At 53.0% G+C, this 21761-nt stretch overlaps 1 protein-coding gene across 3 annotated transcripts in view; it reads left to right on the forward strand.

Moving 5' to 3' along the window:
- Positions 1-21754, forward strand: part of Radil (Rap associating with DIL domain) — a 70689-nt gene extending 48935 nt beyond the window's left edge. For 2 of the 3 annotated variants that reach the window (XM_057765757.1, XM_057765756.1), the window contains exons 6-15: positions 5340-5500; positions 8027-8139; positions 8504-8741; positions 9284-9456; positions 17534-17684; positions 18526-18716; positions 19053-19404; positions 20151-20290; positions 20555-20694; positions 20847-21754. In XM_057765757.1, coding sequence (XP_057621740.1) covers positions 5340-5500; positions 8027-8139; positions 8504-8741; positions 9284-9456; positions 17534-17684; positions 18526-18716; positions 19053-19404; positions 20151-20290; positions 20555-20694; positions 20847-20952 — 1765 coding nt within the window. In that variant the 3' untranslated portion in view covers positions 20953-21754. The remainder of the gene's footprint in view (positions 1-5339; positions 5501-8026; positions 8140-8503; positions 8742-9283; positions 9457-17533; positions 17685-18525; positions 18717-19052; positions 19405-20150; positions 20291-20554; positions 20695-20846) is intronic. The other variant, XR_009056866.1, reaches the window with a different exon arrangement.
- Positions 21755-21761: the final 7 nt, after the last annotated feature.

A 21761-nucleotide genomic window follows, 5' to 3' on the forward strand; every position in this document is an offset into this window, starting at 1 on the left:
GCCATGCTCTCATGCTAACTAACGCTCAGGCTGAGCTGAAGAGATGGTCTCAGAACTCAGGGCACCTAGGGAGGGGACTGGAATTGGGAGGCCAAGGGCGCCCCCTGCTGGTATCATGTTCCTATGTCAGAATCAGAGGCATGCCGTTGTTAATGGGTGTTTCAGGGTTGTCCAATGACCTCTTTGTACAGTAGGATCAAAGGACATACAGAGGGAGGATAGATGACCAGGGTCCTGCCATTCTCAATGACCACCAGATGGAGATGAGCTCAGGCTACCTCCCGCTCTTGTCAATGTTACAAACCAGAGCCAGATAAGGCCACTGACTGGGAGTGGGAGTCAGGACCCCTGGAGTCTGCAGCTGCTTGGGGAGACCAAGTGCTGCTTCCTGGCCTGTTGGGGCTCTATGCAAACTAGCTGGAAGCACTGATTCCAAGGGATGATTGACAGCACGGTAGGGCTCAGAAGAGTCGCAGAGGTATTGGTTCTGTTCAGTTGGGATGAAGGGCTTTGTCTCGAGACAGCCAGGCTTGAGGAAATTGAGGCGGTGTGGATATGATGGCAAACTGCTGAACATTCCTGCTGCACCCGGGAGTGCAGGTCAGACTAGAACCTTCCATCCCGGGGCCTATCTGCCTGGGTGGCCTAGGGCCTTGGCTTGACTGGGCTGAAAGAAGTGTAGCATGGGGTGGACCCTGCTTCCCCACTGACAGGAAGAACCAAGGCCTTCCCTTTAGCTTTACTGTTTCTGCTGTGTTTCCAGAAATTCAGTCCCTCACGCATGCTCATGGCTTTCTTTTCAAATTCCTTTTTTTCTTTTGAAAACACTGAATCAGTACAAGAACACAGAGCGGTGTGAACATGGCAGTCAGTCCCATGAACTCACGTCTGGGCTTAGCCTGGCCACAGGCTGCCAGATCTCCATCTGTCTCCTGTGTCTGAGAATTAGCGTTCCTCTGCTCTGTGGACGTGGGGTCTGCATCCCAGCTCTCCTCACCTGGAACTGCCCCCTTCCGGACCATGCCCTTCACATCACTGTGACAGAATAGCAGACAGAGCAGCTTAAGGGAGGGAAAGTGCCTTTTGGCCACTGAGGGCTGGCCCTGCACCCCCATGCTGTGGTGAAGCAGCCTCCTAGCAGCAGGGAGAGGAGGAACAGCCGCTCACCTTGGGGCAGCCAGGAATCAGGGGAGAGAAGAGCCTGTGCTGGTAGGCTTCCTCCTCCCCTCCCACTTTGTTCTGTACGGGTCCCCAGTGTGTGAAGTGGTGACACCCACATTCAGGGAGGGCCTCTACCCCATCTCATTGATCCAGCCCTTGGATTTCTGAGTTAGGAGCTCACTGTTCAGCCCAAGCTAATTTGGAACTCATTGTCTAGCCCAGAACTCAAGAGTATCCTAGCTCTGCCTCCTAAGTGCTGGGATCATAGGTGTGTGTCACCGCGCCTGACTCTACCCAACCTGCTTATCTGTGTTAAAGGACTCTTGTTGTTTCTGTGTACTGTGCCAAGCGTCCTTTAAAAAATACACTTTCCTTTGTAATTGGGTTTTAGAAACTCCCCTCGTGGTTTCAGAGTTCCTCTAAAACATTACCATCTTAGGAAGGGAGATGAACCAACTGGTCAAGTACTTGCCTGAAGCATGAGAACTCGAGGTCGGAGTTTGATGCACAGAACTCGCTGAAACAAACAAACAACAACAATAACAACAAAAAGCAGAACATGGGAGCATGCTTGTAGTCCCAGCACTGGACATGGAGAAGCAGGCCAGTCAGCCAGCCTCCTCAGTGAACCTCGCATCAATGAGAGATCCCTTCTCTAAAACAAAATGGGCAGTGCTCCCAAGGAACATTCCTGCAGATGGATCTCTGAAACAAACAAACACACACACACACACACACACACCATACTCATAGCCCACACATAACACATATACATACACTCCACACCGCAGACACACTCCACACCCCCATGCCATACTCATATCCCATACATAACACACACATACACACCACACCACAAACACACTACACACCCCCATGCCATACTCGTATCCCATACATAACACACACATACACACCACACCACAAACACTACACACCCCCACACCATACTCATAGCCGACACATAACACACACACATACATGCTACACCACAAACACACTACACACTGCCATGCCATACTCATATTCCATACATAATACACACATACACACCATAGGCACACTACACACCCCCACACCATACTCATTCCACACAACACACACATCACACCACAAACACACTAAATACTCCCACACCATACTCATATCACACACACACGCACGCACACACAGAAGAGCAGATGGACACATTTCTGACCCCAAGTCCAAGAGGTGGGTCACCACACAGCTGCAGACAGTCACCCCAGGATGACATCAGCCAGGGAGGGAAACGGTCCCTGCTGAGAGAGGGGAATCAGAAATAATGATTAGAGGGAAAAACACAAACACTGGTAAAAGAAAGAACAAGGCTAAGTCAAGATAAACACAGATTAGAAATGCAAATCACAGCACAAGGTGTCTTGGGAAATAATAGGGCTGGGACTGGAGCAAAACAAGTAATAAAGTGAGAGGCAGGGAGGCCAAGGCAGAGAAAGAAATGTTAGTATTTGTCATTGGGGAAGTTGGAGGATGTGGGGTGTGGGAGTTGTGGAGTGGTGGGGTATGTGGGAGGCGTAGAGTGTACGTGGTGTGGGGTGTGTGAGCGTGTGTGTGTTGTTTGTGATGTACATGTGTGTTGGGGGCGGGGTGCATGCACCTGCAGAGGCCAAAGGAGGCCATGTCCTTCTCTAGCACTCTGCCTTATTCCCTTGAGATAGTGTCTTTCGCTGAGCCTGGAACTCACTAATGTGTCTAGGCTGCTGGCCAGCAAGAGCTCCCAGGATCCTCCGTGCTTAGAGAGGCCGCCTTGGATCGTGTTGTTGCTGCCTGGGCTGTCTAGGCAGTAAGATATATGCGGGTCCACTTGGCAGTGTGGGGCTGCCCACCCCTTTGAGTCCCTGGGGGAAATTGAGGAAGGCAGTGAATTTTGAAAACCAAATGGAGTTGGGGTCCGGAGAGTTCTGACTGTGTGCAGTCTTGTACATGCCAGTGTCTAAGTTGGGCGGGTGGGGAACCAGCAGGCCCTCCATATTGGGCAGGCTATGCTAGGAGACCGCGGCTGCTTAGTAGCTAACACAGGAGAGATGGTCACCAGCCTCTTCTTCCCCCACCCAGGCGCAGGACAGAGAGGTCACCGTTGTTTGTGGACTAAAGTTAAATTAATGGCTGGGTAGAGCCTGGGACAGCAGGGGAGAGTTTGACAGCCCTGGGACAGCAGGACAAAGGTCAGACCCTCCCTTGTGACTCCCTCACATCACCCCATTTAGGCCCCAGATGTTTCCATGGGCGTGGCCCTTTCCTCAGCGCTCCAGGCATGTAGAAACATCAAATGCCAGGCGCTTGACTCCACAGTCATCAGCTTTGATCTTCTCCAGGCACAGGCTGGATTAGGGAGCTCCGTGTCTGCTCCTAGGCCTACATATCTGGATGCAGATATGTAGGTGGAAAAGCAGCCACTCAGAACTCCCCCAGTGAGGGACACTGAGGCCACCGGGGAGGCAGATCTTGGGGTGATCCTTCTGAGGGGGTGTCATGGCTGCAGACACACACACCTGGGTGGGATGGTCAGCAGATAAGGCTGTAGAGGCTTACGGGAGAATCTACCATCCTAAGCCTTAGGGGCCCAGGGCGGTGCACTGAGGAGGAGATGAATTGTTCAGGGCATGGTAGTGCCAGCATTTGGAAAGCTGAGGCAGGAAGTTCACTGGTTCAAGGCCAGCATAGACTACATGGCAAAATTCTGTCTAAATAAATAAATAAAAGTAATGCATGCATGTTGACATTTTAGTGAATTGTGAGGGCCCTAAAGGTAGCCCCAAACTCACAGGGGTCCCAAGAGTCTGGTTAGGACAATAAAAAGTAGATGCAAGTCACACTGAAGGATTGATACCCACACACATCTTGGGACTGGTGTGTGACACTGAGCAGGGGAGATGGTTTGAGGGTCCCCATTTGTGAGAGCCAGTAAAGGTCTAGAAGGACATCAAGGGAAACAGGTGCCAGTCATTGCCACTGCCCTCTGAAATGGGGACGCTTAGCTGGAAGGCGGCAAGCCTGAGATAAGTGGACCCTTGTCTCTGGCTTGCTATAGGAGGGGTTTGAGCTGCCCCTGTAACTCGCCAGGGTGCCAGATACCTGGTAGCCCCTTGACCAGTGCCTGGTTCTGTTTTCATTACCCAGAGTAACAGTGCCCCCATGTGGATAGCACACCAAACTGCAAAAGGGAGTGTGGGAGCTAGAAATGTCCTTCTCCCCTTACAGACCTCAGAAGATGACCTCCAGTGACTATCCACACTGGAATTTCCTAATGGTTACCTCCAAGTCTGAGGAACATGCTTTGCTTTCCACCTGATTTCTCTTCTCATGGTGCTATGGATTGAACCCAGGGCCTTGCACACGCTAGATCATGTTCTACCAGGGAGCTATTCTCCTCAGGCCCTCACTGATGGTTGGCAAGTGTTCACTGCTGAGCCATATCCCCACTGGAGGATTCCAGGCAGATACTCTACCACTGAGCCACACCCCAGCCCCTCACTGGGGGATTCTAGGCAGGTGCTCTACCACTGAGCTTCATCCTTACCACTGTTTGCTGCCTCTTGAGTCATCAATCAGCTTCCCACATTCTTTTTTTTTTTTTTTTTTTTTTTTTTTTTGGTTTTTCGAGACAGGGTTTCTCCGTAGCTTTTTGGTTCCTGTCCTGGAACTAGCTCTTGTAGACCAGGCTGGCCTCGAACTCACAGAGATCCACCTGCCTCTGCCTCCCGAGTGCTGGGATTAAAGCTTCCCACATTTTTGACGCCAGTCTTTTATTAGGTAGTATCTAACTAATCTCAGTTCAGTCAGCCTTGTCCTCTGAGAATTCCCTTATTAAGGAATCAGTTTAAACTATTTCTTTGTATAATAGCACACTTATACTCAGGTTTCTTGCCCCAAAATCCACGGATAGTGAGTCCTCACACATACCCCTATGTGTGTATCTATGTGTATGTGTGCCATAGTGTTCACAGCTACTCCTCATCTGCTTCCAGAAGAAGAACTGTGAAGACAGCCTTCAGTAGGCTCCTGACTTTGGGGAAGTTGACAGAAGTACTTGCTTTTGCTAGTATCCCATGAGCATGACTGTCCCCATGCAGACAGAACCGCAGACTCAGCTCCTCATCTGCACCCAGAGTAATCCTTTAGTCTTTCTGTCTTGGTAGCCAGGAACCCATCTCCTGGGCCAGCTTCCCCATGGCCGACCTGGTTCCCGACCTTCAGCACATCCTGTTTTGGATGTCAAACTCCATCGAACTCCTGTACTTCATCCAGCAGAAATGCCCGCTGTACATGCAGAACATGGAGGAGGAGCTGGATGTCACAGGTATGGCCCCTGCGGTGTGCCATGAGAGCGGGCACAGCAGTAACTTTATGCACATGTGCCTGTACAGTGTGGAGCTTTCACGGTCCCTAGGCCAGTCATTTAGGGATCACAGATGAGGCCAGCATCGGTGATTTAGACTGATCTGATGTTCTAGGGCCTGCTGTATGACACTTTGCTAGTCTGTGTTGTCTGTATGTTCTGTTCTGTTTGTGGGAGGCTGAATGTGTGCACAGACCACTTGGAGGGGACACATGAACATACAGTTAACCAAATGAGGGGTTTAATCCAGAAAGGAAGAATGCCACCAATCATAGCTTAAGATGGTAGAGCGCATCAATTTCAGAGATGGAAAATATGGGCAATGTGCCTTAAATTAGCATTTCCAAGTACTCAAATTCCCAAAATACTCGAGGAGAGGTGGTTCTGCTAGAGGGGATTGGGGTGGGGTGGGGTGCGGTGTGGTGAGGGCTCTATAAAGATAACGCTGTGCGCTGTGCTGGGGAAGTGGCTAGGTTGGTAAAGTGCTGGTTGTACAAACAAAAGGACCTGAGTGCTGTCTCTAGCTTTCAAGTAAAAAGCCAGGGGTGATGGTGTGGGCTTGTTGTCCCCATGCTCATAATCCTGGAGGGTAGGAGGCTCCCTGGGACTCACTGGCTAGCCGGCCTGGCCAAAACAGTGAGCCCCAGACACCAGGGGGAGACCCTGTCTGAGAAACCAAGGTGGATACCCCCAAGGAATGACACTGGATGTTGTTTTCTGGTCTGCAGATGTGTGTATATGCGAGTGTGCATGCACATGAACACAGATGCGTGTGCATGGATAGATACAAACACACAAAATTGCTCAGAAAAAAAAGGAGGGTAGCTCAGTTAGTAAAGTTCTTACCATGGAAATAGGAGGATCTGAATCACATACTCCCATCCCCCAACACACACATAGTGGCACATGCTTGTAATCCCAGTGCTGGGGTGGGGGTGGAGACAGAGGATCCCTGGGGCTCATTCAAGTTCTAGGCCAAAAGAGAGATCCTGTCTCAGAAAACAGGGTGGACAGTTCCTGAGGAAAGGCACCTGAGGATGACCTCTGGCCTCCATATGTACTGGTACATTACACCTACACATGAACACCCCCCCCCCCCGTACACACACACGCACACGTACTCACACGCACACCAAACAGATAAATAAAAGGTGGTGGTGTGAGGCTAGGCCTTGATGCCCTAGGCAATTTCACTGAGGATTCTATGCCTGGGAGGTTCTGACAGAGCCAGAAGCTCATGACGACTGTGGTGGTTCCCATTCCTGACCATGCACCTGGGGACCTGGGGCCAGAGCTTTGCTCTGCCGTGGCATCAAAGCCACTCTCTCTCCTGTGTCATTGTGGACCTTGGACTGTGTAGGTCTAGCCCCCTGGCACTGTGGGTTCAAGCTGTAGTGGAGGTGGTGCTCACTGCGTCTGTGGAGTGTCCCCATACCCCCTTTGTGCTTGCCTATAGCAGGTGAGGCGGGGTTTCCTCATTGCCTGAGGGACATCTGCTCCTGGGGCACCTGGGGCTTTTTGCCCCTGGTTCTCCTCCTCTCAGTGTCTACCTGGGATGTCTCAGGTCCACACCTGGAGTGTACTGTGTACTGTTGCCTGTTTGCCTCTCCTGTCAGCCTGCTCTTTGCCCTTGCACCCTGCAGTGAGGTGGATCTGGATCTTCACGTGGATAACTCAATAGCCCTCCAGGCCTGGGGTGGAGTGTGCAGCAATTTGGGTTCTTTCCCTTTTTTGTGGTGTAGTGTTGTTGTTTTGGTTTGGTGTTTTGAGACAGAGTCTCACTGTAACCCTGCTGCCCTGGAACTTGTTGTGTAGATCAGCTGACCTCAAATTCACAGAGGTCTGTTGGCCTCTGCCTTCTGGGTGCTAAAAGGTTTCCATTTTCCTGAGAGATTCTTCTGACTCCACAGTCATGTGACAGCTTCCCAAGGGGCTGCTGTGCAAGCCTTCTGACCTGTGTCATTAAACAGTTGATCCTCAGGGCTGGGTTGGGCTTGCTGCAGTGGAATAGCCAGCTCTGGTGGAGAACACAGCATGGAGACTTGGGTCTCTTAACCCAGACACTCAGGAGACTGAGGCAGGACCGTTGTAGGCTCAAGGCTAATCTGGACTACAGAGTGAGTTCATGGCCATGCTGGGTACCTTGTCTTAAAAGAAAGGAGCCCAGTGATAGAAGCCTGCATGACCTGGAAAGAAGAGAAGGAAAGAAGTGGAGAGGATGGAAGGAAGGACAGACTTCTGTGCTCTGTCTCAGGGACATAGGAGCATGTGAACACATGTGTCTGGTCTTCTCCGACTGCCCTGTGTGACTGGCTAAGCCAGTTTGGGATCGCTATACCTCGAAAGCCAGATTGGGAGTGTTGGTGTGCCAGGCAGAGCCCTCAGTGGGGAGCTAGACAGCTGGGGAGTCCTGGCTGCTACTGACTGGGTGGGTCCACATGTGCAGGCTGTGCGGGTGACCCCACCTTGTGACCCCTTTCCCTGCAGGCTCCAAGGAATCACTGTTCTCCTGCACACTGACGGCCAACGAGGAGGCCATGGCGGCCCTGGAGGAGGTGGTGCTCTATGCTTTCCAGCAGTGTGTGTATTACCTCTCCAAGGTGTGTGCTGCCACCTGGCTTCCCAGGGCCTTGGGGTAGGAGGGAAGGGACTGACAGCTTCAGCAGGGAGGAAGCAAGCACTGGTTCCACTCTGGCCCTTTCCCATACCAGGAGTGCCACCACGGTACAGCCTTGTGGTCATCGGTCATGGATCCTTTTACAGCACTGCTAAGTGACTGCCATGTCCAGCCTGTTTGCACCTGCAGCTCCCGTCCTTGCTTCTATTAGTCCCAGAGGCGGCTCCCGCTGGGCCTCATTCTAACCGATTGCCTAAGACTGGAACAGAAGCTTGTTAGGTTGGGGACTCCTGGGTCAGTCCCAGCATCCCTGTAAGTGGCTTTTGGGGTTCTTTCTCTCTTGGCAGTGCCTGTATGTCTGCCTCCCGGCCCTCTTGGAATGCCCTCCATTTCAGACAGAGCGCAGGGGGAGCTGGCGCTCAGGCCCTGCTCTGCCTGAGGAGCTCCGGCGCGTTGTGTCCGTGTTCCAGGCCACCTCGGACCTCCTACAGCAGCAGCAGATGCACCCTGAGGTGGCCTCCCAGATGCTAGCTTACCTCTTCTTCTTCTCTGGCACGCTGCTCCTCAATCAGGTGCTGGACAAGGGTGAGTGGTGCTTGGGGCTGGGGCCTGGGATCCTTTGGGAAAGCTAATTGTGCTCCAGGGGTGCTGTGGCTGGACGCTAGAGCTGTGCTTGTGGACGCTAGAGCTGTGCTTGTGAGAAGATGGCTCTAGACCCAGGGTGAACAAGAGCTCGGAGCACGCCTTGTATGCTGCTCCAGTACCCGCCACCAGACTGCAGAGGGGCCAGACTAAGACAGTGTTACAGGATCACACTGACACTGGCCCTTGGCCCTTGGCCCTGCTTTACTGAGTTGCTGTTTCTCCATCACCTGCTGGAACTCTGGATATCTAACAGAGCGGAGCCACATAGGATGATGTAGGGTAGGAGAGGTGGGGGTGGTGGCTGTCACAGGACCTCTTCTCTTGTGCCCTGCCTCCTCCATCTGCTTCTACCTCTGACCCCGAGAGGGCATGGCTAGTTGGCATTGCCTTGGAAACTGAGATAGGTGTTGAGGTGGCCTGGAAAGGGAGAATGTGCTTTGGGGACCCTGGTGTGTCGGTCTCATCCTTTCTTCCCTCTCCAGGGCCCTCTCTGAGTTGCTTCCATTGGCCCAGGGGTGTCCAGGCCTGTGCCCGCCTGCAGCAGTTCCTGGAGTGGGCCAGAAGCGCTGGCCTCGGAGCACCCGCTGAGCGTTTCTTTCGGAAGCTCTCCTGCACCTTGCATTTACTGGCCACTCCCAGTGCTCAGCTGATACAGGTAGGAGGGCACTAAGGGACAAGTGCAAAGAAGGGCATGTGACCCTAGGGTCACTGGCTTACAAACCAACTTAAGGTGGACTGGACTCTATACCCAGAAAACCTCACATATTCCCTAGGTAATCCACAGAGTTACTTGGTTTCTCAACTGTCCCCATCCACACCAGGCTGGGTAATCTTATAGGTGCCTATGGGCAGTCCCTGGACCCTGTATTGGTCACTCTGTGTGTGACCAAGATGAAGGGCCTGAAGAGAAGGCCATGATCTATGTGCCCCACTGGTCCCTGTCTAATCAGACAGGTTCGTAGCGTGGGTCAGACATTTGGGTAGGAAGAGAGCGAGGGCTCAACTCACAGTGGCTGCTGTCAAGAACCTGCAAGTTGATAGCTTCTAGAAGATAGGACAGCCCATCCAGCCCAGAAACACAGCCTCATTCCCGTACCCATGAGGAGCTGAACTCACCACAGATGTGAGAAAGTAGGTCTTCCCCTAGAGCAATGGCTCTCAACGTTCCTAATGCTGTGACCCTTTAATATAGTTCCTTATGGTTTGGCGGCCCCCAGACATAGAATTATTTTATAACTGTAGTGTTATGCTACTGTTTGTTACTGTTATGAATCGTAATGTAAATATTTTTGGAGATAGAGGTTTGCCAAAGGGGTTGTGATCTACAGGTTGAGAACCACTACCCTAGAGCCACCCCAGTCAGCCCTGTAGGGTCGCGTCCTTGTGTCACTCTGTCCTCAAGTTCATGGTCTACCACCACAGCAGTAGGAGACCAGGTCTCTCGCCCTGCTCCTCCACATGAGGCACCTTTTTCCTCAGAGCCTTTGTCCTGATGGCTGATGGAAACTTTGCAATGATCTCTTCTCGTGTGTGGACGCTGACCTGGTCCTGAGATGGTGAACAGATGGGGTGGAACAGTCCAACATTAAATCTGCCCTCTGTGGTCCAGGGACATGTGTTCAAAGCTCACTGGGTGCCATGGCTACAGTGTCAGCCCCACACAAAGCCCTGGGCATGCTTGGGACAGCCAGCTGGTCAAAAAGAATAGTCTCACCAGGTGTGGTGGCTCATGCCTGTGATCCCAGCACTCTAGAAGCGAAAGCAGGAGGATTGTTGAAGGTTTGAGGCTAGCCTGTGTCGACCGCCTTGACGGGTTACTCTGTCTAGGGTCTGTAACCCTCCTGGCTGGTCAGTTATTCCAGGGTCACGGAGAGGTACCACCTGAAAGACATGGGCCGATAAGAGGAAGAAGGCCAAGCATAATTCTTGTCAAAGCCTCCGTTTATTAGAGTCATGGTTACAGCTTATATAGCCCCTGGATGAGGAGCTTGGGGGACTGGGGCACGGAATCTTGCCACGTGGTCCACGCCCATCACGTAGGCCAAGAGGTTACAATCGGTCAGGTCACGATTCCTTGGTCAGGAAGTCACAAGTTGACCCACCTAGTTCTCTAGATAGTTTGGAATGTGAAGCGGGTTCCGTTAACAGATAGCTCTCTATTAACAGTTAATTTGGGTGTGGGATAGGCTTTGTCAATAAAACTATTCTCAATATAATTGGGAAGTGAAGCCCTCTGCAAAACTCCTCACGGCAGTGCTTCCTGTAAATTTTGGGGGGACATGGCTCCTGACAAGCCTGGACTACACAGTGAGTTCCAGGCCAGCCTGAACTACATGTGGAGAACTTATCTGTTTTAAAAAGTTAAAAAAGAAAAGAAAAGCTGTCCTTTCTGCAGACTCACACCCGCATCTCTGCCCCACTGACACCGATGACAGTGGCGCTCTTTCCCGTTGAGACTCTGGTGTCACCCTCGGCTGCACTGCAGCTGACTGAGTGGTCAGCACTGTGCCCCAGGTCCTTCTGTGGAACGCAAAACTGAGGTCACACAGTGAGCATATGTGGAGACGTGATTCCAGACATGGCCCCTTGTGTTCTTTGTCCACTCCACAAGCATTTAAAATGTCCTCTGCTAGGAACTGTACTTTTTAAGTTATATTTCTTTGCTTATTTGTGTGTGTGCATGCACACTTGTACATAGTGAGTGGGCGGAGTTCAGGGCACAGCTTCCTAGCTGTCTGTTCTCTGCTTCTACCGCAGAGTCCTCGGGATGGAACTCAGGCCTGCAAATGCGAGCAGGAGCCTCTTTTACCTGCTGAGACATTTACCAGTCCCAGGGGAAATGCGCTTTACATGAAGTTCACAATGTTGGGTATGAAAACTGGTTTAATTTTTTCACTACAAAGTGAAAAATTTACCATAGAAAACTCAGGTGTCTAGACATGTCTGGCAGCTAGAGCATGTGAATTTAGTTTGCTTCCTCCCAAATATCACTGTCTTAGTTAGGGCTACTGTTGCTGTGACAAACACCATGACCAAAACAACCTGAAGAGGACAGGGTTTATCTGGCTCATACTTCAGCACTGCTGTTCATCACTGGAGGAAGTCAGGACAGGAACTCAAACGGGGCAAAAACTTGGAGTCAGAAGCTGATGCAGGGCCGTAGAGCGGTGCTGCTTACTGGCTCGCTTCCCTTGACTTGTTCAGCCTGCTTCATAAAGAGCCCACGATCACCAGCCTGAGGACAGCACCACCTACCGTGGACTGGACCGTCCCACATCAATCACTAGTTAAGAAAATGCTTTATGGTTGGATCTAACAGAGGCATTTTCTCAACTGAGGTTCTCTCCTTTCAGATATTCTAACTCGTGTCAACTTGACATAGACTAGCCAGTAAAACCACTGACTTAGTCAGGGTTTCTACTACTGTGAAGGGCCACCATGATCACGGCAACTCTTACAGAGGAAGACATTTAATCGGGACTGGTTTACGGTTGCAGAGGTTTATAGTTCATTATCATTATGGCCGTATGCCAGCAGACATGGTGCTGGAGAAGGAACTAAGAGTTCTGCATCCAGATTGGCAGGTAGCAGGAAGAGAATGCTCCACTGGGCCTGACTTGAGCATCTGAGACCTTAAAGCCTTCCCCCAGATACTCAGTTCCTCCAACAACAGCTTACCTACTCCAATAAGGCTAATAGTGCCATTCCCTATGAGCCTATGGGGGCATTTTCCTTCAAACCATCGCAATCACTAAGCTTTTTTATTTTCTTTAGCAGTACTGGAGATGGAACCCAGAACCCTGTGCATGCTGGGCAAGTATTAACCACTGAATCATGCCCTCAGCACCTCAATGAGGGATCCTAGGCAGATGCTCTACCACTGAGCCACACCCCAGCCCCTCAGTGGGGCATTCTAGGCAGGGGTTTTACCACTGAGCCACACATACTCCAGCCCCTCACTGGGGGATTCTAGGCTGGTGCTCTACCACTGAGTCACACCCCAGCCCCTCACTGGGGGATTCTAGGCAGGGGCTCTACCACTGAACCACACCCCAACCCCTCACTGGGGGATTCTAGGCAGGGGCTCTACCACTGAACTGTGCTTCCAGCCCGCAAAGAGATTTTGGTAAGTACAGCCCTTAGATGAAGTGGCCTGGGATGACTCTACCCTTTTTCAGAGAACAGCTTGCATAACCTGATGAAATTCAAGGTCATTTAGTTGAAGGTCTAGAAAACCACTGGAGGGACCTGGAGGGACAGGGGAATAGATCTGTAGTATGGAACCGTAAAGAGTTGAATGGACTCACACAGGTGGGAACACACACACAACTAAAAATCACCCTACTCATAAAGGAAAACAGTGGTCTGGGCTGTGTTCAGTGGTAAAGCGCTTACGTAGTTCATGCAAGACCCGGGCCTTTGTTCGAGCTCCTTGATCATTAGCTGCTTTGTGTGGACAAAGTCTGTCGTGGTCATTCTGCATGTGAGAGTCTGCAGAGCTGGGAGCAAGCCTTGGGAACAAGCACCCCAGCTGACCCTTGTCCTCTGTTGAGCTGGAACAGAGTTCATGCTTTGGGATCCTGGGACTCAGCTCATAAGGAGCCGTCAGTGGTGGTTCGAGAGGCCTCTGGATGGTCACTGTTTATTGTGTTGGCTCCAGACTGTTCTTGGGGCTGGTCACAAGGGTATTTCTTTGAGAAAAGCTGAATTGTGCATTTCAGATTTGTTCAACATGTGTGTGTGTGTGTGTATGTGTGTGTGTGTGTAGGTCACAGGACAGCCAGCCTTGAATGTCATTCCTCAGGTGCATTTTTCACCTTTTGTTTGAGACAGGGTGTCTCCTTGGCCTAGCACTTTGCCGGGTAGGCTAGGCTAGCTGGCTAGTGAGCTCCAGTGATCTGCCTCGTCACCCCACACCTAACTTTCCATGGGTTCTACTGATCCAGCTCAGGCCCTCATGCTTGAGAGGCAAACACTTGAGCTGGGGGCGGGGGCCTCTCCCCATTCCGAGGCCTGTGCGATGTCTGAGTAGGGCTACGTGCAGAAAGGAAGCAGCTCTGACCCCTGGACTCTCAGCTGCTCCTGTCTGCATGGCTAGATACTTGTCCATCCCACATGGAGTCCTGGAGGCCTACTGTGAAGACAGCTAGTCCAGGCACCTGGTGGAACCTCCGTGAGGCGGAGGGGGGTGGGCTGTGACAGGGAGGGTGGGTGTGACAGGGAGGGTGGGTGTGACAGGGAAGGTGGGTGTGACAGGGAGGGTGGGTGTGACAGGGAAGGTGGGTGTGACAGGGAGGGTGGGCTGTGACAGGGAGGGTGGGTGTGACAGGGAGGGTGGGTGTGACAGGGAAGGTGGGTGTGACAGGGAGGGTGGGTGTGACAGGGAAGGTGGGTGTGACAGGGAGGGTGGCTGTGACAGGGAGGGTGGGTGTGACAGGGAGGGTGGGTGTGACAGGGAAGGTGGGTGTGACAGGGAAGGTGGGTGTGACAGGGAAGGTGGGTGTGACAGGGAAGGTGGGTGTGACAGGGAGGGTGGGTGTGACAGGGAAGGTGGGTGTGACAGGGAGGGTGGGTGTGACAGGGAAGGTGGGTGTGACAGGGAGGGTGGGTGTGACAGGGAAGGTGGGTGTGACAGGGAGGGTGGGCTGTGACAGGGAAGGTGGGTGTGACAGGGAGGGTGGGTGTGACAGGGAAGGTGGGTGTGACAGGGAGGGTGGGTGTGACAGGGAAGGTGGGTGTGACAGGGAGGGTGGCTGTGACAGGGAGGGTGGGTGTGACAGGGAGGGTGGGTGTGACAGGGAAGGTGGGTGTGACAGGGAAGGTGGGTGTGACAGGGAAGGTGGGTGTGACAGGGAAGGTGGGTGTGACAGGGAGGGTGGGCTGTGACAGGGAGGGTGGGCTGTGACAGGGAGGGTGGGTGTGACAGGGAGGGTGGGTGTGACAGGGAAGGTGGACTGTGACAAGTGACAGGCTTGTTCTGCCAAGAGCCAGTAGCAGGTATCTTAGTCTTGCTCGCCACACAAGAATATGGAGTCCATCCATATTCTTTTTTTTAAAAAGATTTATTTATTAATTATGTACACAGCATCTGCCTGCATGTATCCCTGCAGGCCAGAAGAGGGCACCAGATCTCATCATAGATGGTTGTGAGCCACCATGTGGTTGCTGGGAATTGAACTCAGGACCTCTGGTAGAACAGTCAGTGCTCTTAACCTCTGAGCCATCTCTCAGCCCCCATTCATATTCTTCATGGTCCTTGCTTCTGAACCCTCTAAAAAGAAAACATCCTTAGCCCGAGGGCTTTATTCAAATAGGCCTCAGACTAGCCAGCAAAAAGCAACTGCAAAGGAAAAAAGATTATTTTTATCCTCGTGAGAGGAAGGGAAGAAATAGTGTTCATAAATAATAATGTGTCTGTAAATAAGGTAGCAAGGAGATTTCTTGGGTCAGGCACAGTGACACACACTTTGTAATTCCTATACTCTGGGGGCGGAGGCGGGAAGGTCATGAGTTGAAGGTTGACCTTAGCTTCACAAAGGGACCCTGTCCTTTTAAAACTGTTTAGTAAAGATCCCCCCCCCCCCCGTATGTGTGTCTGTATAGATGAATGAATGCATGCCGTGTGTGCAAGTTCCCACAGAGGAGCGTGCTGGTCCTCTGGAACTGGCATTACTGCTGGTTGTTAGTCATCTGATGTGGGTACTGGGAACCGAACTTGGATCCTCTGGAAGAGCAGCAAGCACAATTAACTGCTGAGGCATCTCTTCCAGCCCATTAATTTTTCTTAAATTACATTAATATACTACATGATTATTTATTGTGTGTGAGTATGTGTATAAGCAAGCACGTATTTGGAGGTCAGAGGACAACTTGCAGGAGTTGGTTCTCTCCCTCTACCGTGTGGATCTTGGAACTTCCACTCAGAGCTTGAGGTGAGAGGCATCTTTACTGGCTGAGCTGTTAGCTGGTTTAGAACCCTGTCTGAATAAACAAAACCAAGCAAGAATGCTTATAAGTTAAAACTACAGGAGCAGAAGCGAAAAGGCCCAGTGGCAGGGTAGGAAGTTAAGAGCGAAGGAAATCTTCCCAAAGTGGCTGCCCAAATACCAGAGAGCAGAACCCAGAGGGAGGAGCAGGGAAGATGTGATTCATGGGTGGTTCCTCCCTGACAACCTGGGGACAAACCACTGAAGTGGGAGGAAGACCTCAAAAAGAAACAGCCCTTCCCCCTGTGAGTCTTGGGCTTGAGGGGTGTGTGGAGTGGCTCCCAGCAAGAGTGTGGCCCTGGAGTCAGTTCCTGTCCCTTCTCCAACAGCCCTGCCGCTCTGGCTGTCCCTGGGGCATAGACTTTTGGATGGCCACAACCCAGGCCTGTGACTGTTGGCAGGAAAATCAAGCCATGGTGAGAGAGGAAGAAAAGACACGAAAACTAAAGCCAGAGCAGCAGACTGAGGCAGAGAGAATGGGGGGGGGGGGTCTCGGGCTGACTCTACCCTGACCCTGAGGGGCCACCCAGAACTTTGGCACCATGAACCACCCCACTCTCCCCCGGACTCTGAGAAGGGAAACTTTTATTTTTTATTTTTATTTATTTATTTTTTTTTTGAGACAGGGTTTCTCTGTGTAGCCCTGGCTGTCCTGGAACCCATTATGTAGACCAGCTTGCCTTGAACTCAGAGGTCCTCCTGCCCCTGCCTCCTGAGTGCCACCACCAGCCCTCCTGGGCTAGGAGACTTCTGGAGAGCCACCTGGAAGTCTGAAGTCCGCCTCTATATTCTGCAGCCCAAGACGCCTGGCCTGGAATTCAGGGCCAGCTCTGTTGCCTGTGAAAGAGGAGGAACTTTGGCCGGGTGGTGGTGGCGCACGCCTTTAATCCCAGCACTCGGGAGGCAGAGGCAGGCGGATCTCTGTGAGTTCAAGACCAGCCTGGTCTACAGAGCTAGTTCCAGGACAGGTTCCAAAACCACAGAGAAACCCTGTTTCGAAAAACCAAAAAAAAAAAAAAAAAAGAGGAAGAACTTTCAGATCAAGGTTGTGGTCCACAGGGCCTTTGTCATGAGGCCATAGAGGACTTGTGCCACTGTAGAAAAAAAGGGGTGAGCACCAGGCTTGAGAAGGAGAAAGGAGGGTGACCAGGAAGCCAGGGGACTGCTAGGTGTCTGGCCTGGCTTTTGTTAGAGGACCACCAGGGCTTACACATTTCTGGTTTGTTTTCGTTATTGTTAGCCTCGACGGGATTCAGACTTCTTATGTAGCCCAGACTGGGCTTGAACTCCTGACACTCCCATTGCCACCTCCTGAGAGTGCTGGAATTACAAGTGGGCACCACTATACCTGGCTGTCCCTTTGTTGTGTTTTGAGAGCAGTTCCTACCCTGAGCTCGGTCAGCTCTCCCTGCGCCTCGATGACGCTGTTTGTCCTTTACACGGTCTGCACGCTTCCTTCCCGCTCCCCGCTCCTCTCTATCCATTCTCCTTGGTTTCTTGAGCCAGGGCCTTACTTTGTAGCGAGGCCAGCCTCTCCACTGTGGATGAGGTGGTCAGTGTGGTGTCTGCTGCTCCATCCTCTCACTGACCTCCCTGCTGTCTGCATTGCCCCCCAAACCTTACCCCTCGCCTCTGGAATGAAAAGACCAGGGGGAGGGGCTAGAACCCTGCCATAGGAGGAACTCCTGTGGGCAAGGGACTGCCTCATGCACCTGGAGGGCTTTGACCAGAGCTCCTTGTCCCCAGATGAGCTGGGCCACCCTGCGGGCCACATTCCCTGCCCTGAGCCCTGCTCAGCTGCACCGGCTACTGACTCAGTACCAGCTGGCCTCTGCCATGGGCCCTATGAGTGCCTGGGAGCCAGGAGCCCAAGACAGCCCCGAAGCCTTCCAGTCAGGTGAGCCTTCCCAGCGGCCAAGCCTTGGACTGTGGTGGTGGTAGTGGGGACAACTCCCAAGCTCAGGAAGCACAGAGCAGCCCACTGAGGTGGGGACACAAGGGCCCCTACAACATGGCACCTCCACCCAGGATCCTACTGTGCCTCCATCTCAGAGTCAATGTCCCTTTGCTCTTAGGGCTTAGGACTGGGGCCCAGCTGGCACCCAGATGGTCAGAAAATGAACAGCAGGGTGGGGTTTCAAAACCTGCTGCAGACATTCCTCAGCTCTGAGTATACGCGCTGCTCACGCATGTGTACAGCAGAGGTATATACGTGTATGTGTGCGCACATTTCCCTTTGTAAGTCACACACATCTTCCTTCATAAGCATGCATTCACAGTATACCAACGCAAAGAAAAGTGCAGGCTGGCCAATGGTAGGCTTCCCACCGTCTTCCTGTCACCTGCCACACTGGCTGGCCTGGGCCTAGAGGATGCCTCCCAGTTTACTAACTGGTATTAGAACACTCCCCTAACACCATGCACCAGACTCTGTGCTGGGAGCTCAGAGCTGGCATCACAGAAAAGTTCCTGCCTCCATCCCCATCCAGGGCCTGCACACACTAACATGCCAGTGTCCATATGTATATGTCCTAGGGATACATGGGTGTGTGGGGGTGATCTGCTCAGGCTAGAGCCTAGTCAGGATCCAGAGAGACGAGGCTGGGGCTCATCCTGCTGAGGTCTTGCTGTCTTAAGGCCTCAGTGGGTGGGTGAGGACCTAGGATGGATGGATGGAGAGAGGGAGGGAGGGAGGGCAGGCAGGCCAGGTCCCAGCATCTGCATTTGCTCCACTGCAGAGGACGTTTTGGAGTCCTATGAAAACCCGCCACCCATCGTTCTGCCAAGCCAGGGCTTCCAGGTGGACCTGGAGGCCGACTGCCTGGAGGACAGCACCTACCAGCACCTGCTCTACATCCGCCACTTCCTGTGGGGACTGCGGGGCCAAGGCAGCCCTGATGGTGGGCCTGCCCAACCCGAGGGCATCGAGGTAGAGTGGGGCAGGGATGTTGGCAAGGAGGGACTGGGTCACTCAGAGCAGCCTGAGACTTGCAGCTGTGAGCCGAAGTGAGGCAGCCTTCTGTTGGCTGTCAGCAGAAGCATGTACAGTTGTCTAGAGTGGGCTGAGGGATGCAGCAGGCATGACCGCGAGATCTCAGGGCTCCATTTGAGAGGAAGGTTTGCAAATGTCTTCACCCATTCTTCATGCCTGGCATGGACTGGCTGAACCTGTATCCTCCGGGGTGGCTTGTCTCTGTCTCTTCTGGGGTTCTCTGGGTTCTGCCCCCTTCTCTGGGGTTCACCTTTTGCCCACCTCTCTTCCCAGGGCCTGTACCACACCATTCCTGAGGGGCATCCAGAAGGCCCTGACTGCCCCCTGGCTAACAGGGACTCAGGCAGAGGCGCTGTCGAAACTGCCCCTGCCCATTCTCTTCCTGTCACTGGAGCTCCCTGGGCACAGGGCCCCCCTGGAAGACAGACTACCCGAGGGGACCACAGGGGCTCCCAGGCTGGCTCTCTGCACACTGACTCCTCCTGCCTGCTCACTCCTCCCAGCACACCACTGGGCCTGGAGCCTGGAGGCCCCGCCTGGCCAGAGACCAGTGGCCACCGTGGAAAAGCACTCCTCGAGGGGCAGACGAATGGACCAGGTGGCCCTCCTGGTATGGTTCTAGAAGGTGAGGCCTGGCCTGCTCGAGACTGGGTAGCAAACCCTGCTTGGGGTTCCTTGGGCTGTCCTGTAAGTGCTGATCAACAAACTCCTTAGTGTCTGGTGAAGGACAGTCTGGGCAGGCGCACACGCATGCTCTTAGGATTGAGCACATACCAATGCGCGTGTGTGCACAGTGGGGCCCTCCTGGCCCCGGGAGGACTCTTACCATTGTGTCCTGATTCTCTGCCAAGTCTGAAGACTCTCGCAGTGGGCACTCGATGGAGCAGGACAAGGCCAGCTGCCTGCTCAGGTTCTGGGGCTGGGGTTCAGAACTGTTAGGTCAGGCCCTATCCCCACCCAGACACAAGCTCTGTTGATAGAGAGGGACAGGGCCTCAGGGTGGGCCAGTTAGTCTGGGTCCTGAAGCAGGGTCTGGATGCAGTGGGGGCCTCGAAGGATAGACTTCCAGTTGCATCCTGGTGAAGAGATGGGAGTGTGTAGGACAGTGAAGAGGCGGCAGGAGGCCGGGCTGCCCATGTGCATTGGGTCCATGACCTCAGGAACACGTCCTGTTGAGGGGGCCTGTCCCGTCCCTGGCTTGCTGTCATGTTTGTCCAGCTGGTACCTTCCGTGGGCTCCAGCAGCACTTGCTGTGCTCTGGTGTGTGGGACATCTCTGCCCTCCCACAGGTCCCCTGTGTCCTGACTCTGGGAGTGAGTGCTGGCCTCCAAGCCCACTGACTCCTTATTCCCCCCCTCCCCACCCACCCAGGAGACACTGTTGAGGCTGCTGCTGAAGCTCCTGCTGAGGCCTCCAGCCCCAGCTCCAGCGCCGAGGACTTCTGCTATGTGTTCATGGTGGAGCTCGAGCGAGGCCCCTCGGGGCTGGGGATGGGCCTGATTGATGGGATGGTGAGGAGCCCTGACCCTCAGCCCTCTCGTCCTGTTCTTGTAGACAACCCCTCTACAGTCTGACCATAGTCAGGGCCAGTTAGAAATGCCTGTTCTGTTTCATGGGCCTGCCTTTGGGAGCACTGATGGGGCACACAGGGACCGTGATTTGTGACCTGGCTGTCTCCAGGCATGTTCACAGGGAGGGGTGTGCGGTAGAGGGTCTTTGCTGGGGAAAGCATGTGTCAGCACCAGAGGCATCCTGAGACCCCTGCTTCTTCCTAGCACACACCTCTGGGGGCCCCGGGACTCTACATACAGACCCTGCTTCCCGGGAGCCCCGCAGCATCTGACGGGCGGTTGTCACTGGGAGACCGAATCCTGGAAGTGAACGGCAGCAGCCTGATGGGTGTGAGCTACATGAGGTACATGCCATACCTGGCCTGCAACACAGGACTGGCAGAGCGTGTGTGTGGGGGGGTGCACCTGCAAGCCAGTCCTGCGTTCTGAGGCGGGGAGAGGCAGAGGCCATGGCTGCTGCTGGCTCTTCTGCACCATCTCCACCTCTTGATTTCAGGGCGGTAGATCTGATTCGACATGGAGGCAAGAAGATGCGATTTCTGGTGGCCAAGTCTGATGTGGAAACCGCCAAGAAAATCCGCTTTCGCAAGCCCCCTTCCTGATAGACCAAAGGACCTTTGCCCCCGCACCTGCTTCCTGTATCCTCACCAGGTGCCATTGACACTCGCCCACTGCCCATCCCCGAGCCCCACACTCCCCAGTCCAGCCAGTCCTGGGTTTTAAAGTTTTAAAGTTCCTATGTTGTGGCCTCACGTTGAGGACACGTGTTGATAGTGTTGTACATCTTAGTGTATATTTATTTATATGACAGATGACACGAAGTTGTGACATTTCCTACAGAGCTTTTATGTTTAAAGACTTTAATGGAGAATTGAGATTCAATAAACTATGTTTCGTATTCTTATAGTGGGGATGCAGGATCTGCACTGTGGTACAGGACACATGGACAACACTGAGGGAAGTCAGTGGTTTTTGTGACCAACCCTTCCAGCCAACATAGGAGAAGCCTTGAGTGGGCCTAATAGAGATTGTGATGGATATAGTTCCCCACTGCTCCCGGTTGCTTCTGGTTCTGGGAGTTAGACCCAGGGTTCTTGATGTGTTAGGTAGGCACTTTACCACTGAGCCATACCCCAGCCCCTCACTGGGGGAGTCTAGGCAGGTGCTCTACCACTGAGCCACACCCCAGCCCCTCACTGGGGGATTCTAGGCAGGTGCTCTACCACTGAGCCACACCCTGGCCTCTCACTGGGGGATTCTAGCTACCCCTGAGCTACAACCCTTAGCCTCTCTTTTTATATTTTGTTTTGCAACACTCTCACTGAGTTGCCCAGGTTGGCCTTGCTCCATAGCCCAAGCACTGTGAGCTGTCTACAGTCCTGCCTCAGCCTCCTCAACAATTGGAATTACA

This window comes from Chionomys nivalis, chromosome 3, assembly GCF_950005125.1.
Source record: "Chionomys nivalis chromosome 3, mChiNiv1.1, whole genome shotgun sequence".
NCBI classification, from domain to species: Eukaryota; Metazoa; Chordata; class Mammalia; order Rodentia; family Cricetidae; genus Chionomys; species Chionomys nivalis.